At 43.5% G+C, this 7048-nt stretch overlaps 1 protein-coding gene across 1 annotated transcript in view; it reads left to right on the plus strand.

The window, feature by feature from the left end:
- Nucleotides 1–485, plus strand: part of LOC130402602 (cytochrome c oxidase subunit NDUFA4) — a 6222-nt gene extending 5737 nt beyond the window's left edge. Inside the window, exon 4 of the mRNA XM_056606830.1 lies at nt 429–485. Within this exon, the coding sequence (XP_056462805.1) occupies nt 429–485 (57 nt within the window). The remainder of the gene's footprint in view (nt 1–428) is intronic.
- The last annotated feature ends 6563 nt before the right edge of the window (nt 486–7048 follow it).

Below are 7048 nucleotides of genomic sequence, written 5' to 3' on the forward strand. Positions count from 1 at the left end.
GGACTAATCGAGACAGGGATGCTCACAGGAACAGCGGCATGAATGTGTTCAAGGATTGTGTGTCGTCCGTGAAATTCATGCACCCACTGACACGTTGGAGGGCTGGCGTCTCTATGATAGGGGAAACAATGTACTAAGCATTACTGTATCATCTGTATGTGTGGGTGCATTGAATGGGCGTTAATGTGCCTGAAAGTTTTTAGGTATATTTGCACCCAAGTGTGCAGATGAATGTGTGAAGGAGTGTGTCAATATATGCATGCCTGTGCGTGTGAGCATATTAACATTTACACACCTGACAATTTAGGCCCACATCACATCGCCCTCCTCCCCCCGCTCTATTACCCCCCCCTGTGCATGTGAGGACAGAGCTGATTCATTTAATTTAGGCAAAACAGATTTAAATGTATTCCTCTCGCCTCACACAGTTTGTGGCCGTCAACACGGACTACAAGAGCCTCAAGAAAGAGGGCCCGGACTTCTAGAAGGACCTCCGAGCGACTCCAAGGGCACAGCCTTATGGCAGCACCTCCTGTCGTCGCCGCGGCGATACACGACTACATCCGCACAGTCCTTTTACGGAGTCTCACACACACACACACACACACACACACACACACACACACACACACACACACACACACACACACAGACACACACACACACACACACACACACACACACACACACTCCAAAGCACGCCGTTTAAAATAAACACTGTAACCTTGAGGTGAAAGTTGGTTATTAAAGGAAACATGAGGACTGGGCTGTTTGTGGGTTTGTCTGTCGTCTGCTACTGTCTAGAGGTTTGAACATCTGTGCTTTTTCTGGAACAATTTGCTGTAATGACTGACTATTAAGTGAAATTATAACGATCCAATACTAGTTGTTTGTTAAGCAAGCATCTGCACAACACTATCGACTTTCTGGGTTAAGTAAACTCACACACATTTTTTAATCATTACACTTTCTTCATATTAATTGTATTGATGTGTTTATCAATGTTTTTTAATTGAATGATATGTTGATATAAAAATTATAATAATGATAATAATAATAATAATTAAATTATTATTTTAGAATTAAAATTAAAATTGTAATTCTAAGAGGACCTTGGATTACCTGGGAACCCATGGTGCACAATTGTCTGTTCACATTTATCCTAAAGATTTTTTAACAAAAAGTCCTCTGAGATTAGTGTTGTATTTGGTCCAGACGGCCATCTCAGATAATCCACTGTTTTGTGTTCTTTAATGGGAAAACTTCTAATTACACAATGGATTAACTATTGCTATTTGAGATAATTCTCTGGGGGGTCATCGAAAAAAATTGTCCTACTCAAAAACCAAAGTCAAAAGTGCTGTATCGACTCTTCCTATTTGAACGGTCGACAAAACTAGGAGAATCCTGTACGATCCTGTACGGCTCTTATAATTACAACTCATGGCTTCCAGAACGTTCTAGAAACTGAAAAAATATGTTTGACTTCCTGGGATTTAATTTCGGCAGGCTTATCATATCATCACAAATTCAACATTTTGGGCCAATATGTCACATCCAATCACATGCTGAGATATGAAATGGAAGATGAAGAGGGACCAGAAATAGCCAGTCAGTCAGGCACCCTAGATGAATATGTATGTGGGTCACAGAGTTCTTTTGAAACCAGAGTTTTTTTTTCATTTTATTTGATACCAGCCCCTCAGAGGGCCGTTGCGCGCGGTGGTCCAAGGGAAACAACTCATTGAGATGCCTGATCACTTTTCTGTGTCTGGGAGGACGGACAGAACCAAAAGCCCTCCTTGGTTCTTCCCGTATAGAAGGGGAGGTACTGCTGAGGGACCCGCCATGCCTCCAGAATCACTCATTCCCCTAACAAATGCATCCCTGCTGCCGACACTTTGCTGGTGATGAATGCTAAATACGTTGGCTCCATGTTAAAAAAAAAAATCCAAATATTTTTTTATTTATGAACATTTGCATGCATATGTATGTATGCATGTGGTTGCGTGTGTCTCCGTATGCTGTTTGATCTGTTCGTGGGTCCATCTTAGGAGTCCTTCTGTCTGTTCTGGAACTAATATCTACAGTATGTGTTGTGTGCGTTGATTTGGGAGTTGGGGGGTATATGCAGTATACCACAGTCGGTATCAACACAAAGACTCATACCCATACCCATAACTCTCCACTAAATACATGGTACATACATCGGCGCAGGGATTGTCCTCCTAGTTCCTAATTTACAGCTTAATAGAGAACCACTTTGTGAGTTCATCTATCTTCAGCTGCTCCCATAAAGAGGGAGACCACAGGACTGACTGGGAGGAGGAGGAGGGGCTAGGAGGAGGAGGAGGTGGGGGCCACGATCACAGCATCTCTTTAAAAGCAATACACCTTCAGACGGGTGGGGCACTCTTCTTTTACCACTTCCGCTGTGTGTGTGTGTGTGTGTGTGTGTGTGTGTGTGTGTGTGTGTGTGTGTGTGTGTGTGTGTGTGTGTGTGTGTGTGTGTGTGTGTGTGTGTGTGTGTGTGTGTGTGTGTGTGTGTGTGTGTGTGTGTGTGTTTGTTAGTGGTCTGTCAGTTGCCCAGTACCCGCTGACAGGTAATCAGCCAGGCTATAGTATCACACTGGGGCATAATCACAAGGGCATGTGTTTGCGGGTGTGGGTACACACACACACACACACACACACACACACACACACACACACACACACACACACACACACACACACACACACACACACACACACACACACACACACACACACACACACACACACACACATATTATGGTTCGTAAACAGCTTTGCGGGTCATTGTGATTGCCTTGCTTCCATTTGTTATTCTTTGTTGTGCTATACGTGCGTCACACTGCAGCTACGATACACCTGTGGCCCAAGTTCATAGGATGGGACTGGAGAAAATTTGGGCCACAAACAAATTGCATTTCCTGTGTACTTGCTCGTGTCTCCTCTCATTTCATTGTATACAGTCATAGTCGATTTCAAAGTTCATACTCTTTTTTTTTTCCACTCGGATCAGAGTATATTTGCTATGAGAGCTGATGTTCTTCAATATATAGGTTTTATCTTGTAAATGCTTCAGTGTCACAATTTCTAAAGAGCAAGACTCGACTTCAGGTGGGAGATTATCGCTCCGTTGTACCATCCAACTCTGAGTCTATAGGCTCCTTTTACATGCTAGCTCCTGTTAATTAAAATACATCAAAGAATTATTCCGGCTATAATCACACCTCCGATTTGAGCTTCACATGAAATGACACAGATATCTCCCTGCTCCTGTTAAGCAGGAATAAAATGTACAGCGCCGTCTTTGATTCAGCACCTTCCCAGCCGAGGGGAAGTCTGAAGCCTGGACTGGTTTTTGATAAACCTACCAGCGCTTTGTTTGTGACAAACTCGCTCATACGTGGGATTCTGCATGGCTGGCGACCGTGTCAACATTGCCATATTGTGCCTCTCAAAACATCAAACGGCGAAGCAGACATTACATCTAAATGAGGTCTTGCTCTAGCAGGAGGTAAAGCAGCATGCCATTATAATTTCACTTTGGCAAACACTGTCACATAATACCGTCAAGTGATTCCAGAGTCTCTTACGCTGCGCGCATGCACACACACTCACACACACACACACGCAGGGACAGATATCGCGCGTGCACACAAGCCCCATGGGAACCAGAGAATTGATGGGGGGGGGGGGGGAGAAGTGAGGGAAAGAGAGATGAGACGGACGGACACACAAAAATAAAAAACACACAGACAGGAAGAAAGAAAAAAAAAAAGAGAGAGAGGAGATAAAAGGCGGAAGCGTCGGTGAGCCAGCGAGGCCGCCTGCATCAGCACCACTTCCTTTCTTGCGATGGGGCAAAAGCAGATATTTATAGATAAGGATTAATCTGAATGGCTGAGTTAAGTCTGTAAGTTGCTGGTGGAGGTGGGGGCGGGGGGGCGGGGGTGTTTGGGATAAATAAGTAAATGGGACGGGGGGACGGGGGGTGTAAACAGGCAAGGCGGTGCGGAGCCCGGGTGAGGGGGCTGGTGCTGGGAGGCCCCTGGGCGGCTCCGCTGATCCACTGGAGATAGCGGTGGTGGGCGCGGTGGGGGGACGGGATGGGGGGGGGGGTCTTTCATCCGTGTGTTATTGTTTCATGGTGAGCTGAGAAAAACAACCAGGGGTTATACAACAGCTGGGATGATTCTGGGGTCTCCCTAGGACATTTGTCCTAGGGAGACCCCGACATAGCCCAGCTCTGGACCCGGGTCCATAAACACCAGTATAAAGCACAGTTGCCAACCCCTTTGCGTGCATTAGCTGTTCACTGTGTTCAGTGTTCAATGTCAGGGGGTTGGAGCGTACCCGAGCCGTAAATAGGCACGAGGAAACGTAGAACGTATAATGCATCTGCAGGTACCTCAGGATGTAGCTCGAGCCATGCCCAACCTGAATGTCTTTGGAGGTGGGAAGAAAGTGTGGTACTTGGTGGAGCCTCCCACAATGCACTGGGAGCGTAGACAAACACAAACACAAGGCCTCGGCAGAGCCTCGACCCCATGTCTTTAGAGCTGGCAGACAGCAGTGCTACACACACACACACCTGTGTTTGTTTTATTTTATTCACTTTTTTTCATTTCATGCTGGGGCAATATTATTTTTAGGCTCCAAAGACAGGATCCAACTGGCTAAAATAACAAGGTAAGAAAGGTAGACAACTGCACATTCGGTTAGAAATATCATTCAAGACTATGTATCTAGCATCATTTTGCAGGGTCTGTATGTTGCAATGATTGTTATTCAGTAGAATAGCTTGGAAGGTAAAAGATAAATAAGGACGCAGGAGAAACATTTGCGATGCTTTGGCATTCTTGTTGATCCATCTTGTTGCTCACTGGACGACTGAGAAGTTCCCCATAGAAAGGAGTGAACCGAGGCGAGCCACTGCTTTGCTCAATGTTGCAAGATGCTCGGTTGACTAATGCACGTTTAACCCTGGCCAACTCTGATTAATGCAAACATATACAGGGAGATCCCTGCACAATCAATATGCAAGTGAGTACAAATGTTAAACCGCAAAAGTATCAACTGAATGCTAAAAGCACAGCAATGGATATTTTATAGAAAGAAAAATTCACATACAAAGCACAGCACACACACATGCTTTCATTATGGATAAATCAAAGCAAATTGATGTGCTTTGTTTATGTGAACAGGACCTGGGATGTCATCGGCAGGCAGGCCCTTGCGCATGTGCAACCCCCCATAACACTCCATCATGTTCCGCCGTGTCTAATCGTGACAGTTATTTCAAGTGACAGAACTAACATGCGTGGATGAGCACACGCAGGCAGACACAGGCGACAGAAACCTAAGTACATGATTCCAATTAATGCTGACAATGTAATTCATCCCGCTCCTCATTAAGCACACTTGATTTATTGTCGGAGCAGCAACCAAGGGAGCTGCAATTCGTTTATTTTGGAATTAAGAAAATACATGCCTTTTATTGCAGTAAAATACTGAAAGGGATGTTTGTTAAAAAGTTTTGATAGATGGACAATATTAGGAGGAGAGTGAACAGATGGCTGATAATGGCTAATTACTGCCATTACAATTATAAGGCATAGTTTTTCTTCTAATCATAGACTTTGCCCATTTATTAAGCCGCACCATGTGCTACCAAAAGATACATCATGTTGTTGTTTGATTAAAGTTGCTGTAGGTAAGATTTAGGAGCTATTATTCGATTGTCACTGCTTAGAAATGGCCCTCCCATCTGTCAGCTATTAGTGAGTGATGTGGTCTGTGAGGATATCTGTTTAGAGTTGACTGCGCATGTTTCTGCTTGAGACCATTCGGATTTCAGAACACTAATTTCTGACCAATAAGGTTATCTCTTTTCCTTATTGGTTTGGTGACTCCATCTTAATGGTTGATCAGAGTTGCGGAAATGCAACACTACTTAATGGCAGTGGAACGCAGGGATTGAGGGAGCTGTTATTTATTTGTTTCAAATCTTTCTATCTTCAGCTCCCTCTTTACAACAGTCGAATCTGACAAAAAAAGTCAATATAAGAGAATAATGAATTTTCTGCTCATTTACTTCACAATCCCATGGTTATTTTCCTAGCCTGGACATTTTCTTTGGTTTATGAACTGAAGCATTTTGGGGGTAACCTTTTCCCCAGTCATACACTTGATCTCTCTTAATAACCAATTTTATACAAAGTGACACAATTTTGCTTCACATTGTTTCTAATTATAGGTTGAGGATTTAGCCGGTTTGTTAAGACCCCAGGTGATCATGTAAATCAGCCATGACCTTTGTTCAGCTCTCTCGACTAGATAGTGGCTGTCTGATAACTCTGAATTCAGAGCGCAGAGCAACATTTCATTTAAATATGCTTCTTGGATTGATCTGTGGATTTCCTTATTCTATTTCTTGTTCTTACATTCCAAAAACCGGTAGGCCTAACTGAGCACTTAATTTTGATTCAGAAGGGGCTGTGTTCTAATGAGTAAAAATAAAATCAGACATTCACTTAATGAAATGTTGCTCTGCACTCAAAATTCTGAATTTAAAAAAAGGAAGCGGCTTGTAAACACATTATAGAATCTTGTGGATTTGTTCGTTTCGTTTCTAAGCACTGTTGGATAAATCTACCAAGCCAGGGCAGTTTGGATGCGTCTACTCTACTTTGTTGGACAAATTCAATATACAGCTTTGGGAGGAACTTAACACTCGTTTTGAATATAATTAAATTAATATTAACTGCTTCAGATCGCGGCAACACCAAGAGAGGGGCTGAGTTTGACAAATATAATTCCGATTTTCCATCTGTAGATGGACAATGTCAACAAGTAACAGGGGTCTTAACCGGACAAACACAATTAAAATACTTAATGGTCAGGCCAACTTGTTGCTACCATCTCTTCATGAAGTGTTTCTGATGCACCACATTAAAGATGACTGACACTTCCCACACCGCGGCCTACACAACTCTTCAGCCTCCCTCTTCCACTCAGT

The sequence above is a fragment of the Gadus chalcogrammus genome, chromosome 13 (assembly GCF_026213295.1).
Source record: "Gadus chalcogrammus isolate NIFS_2021 chromosome 13, NIFS_Gcha_1.0, whole genome shotgun sequence".
NCBI lineage: Eukaryota > Metazoa > Chordata > Actinopteri > Gadiformes > Gadidae > Gadus > Gadus chalcogrammus.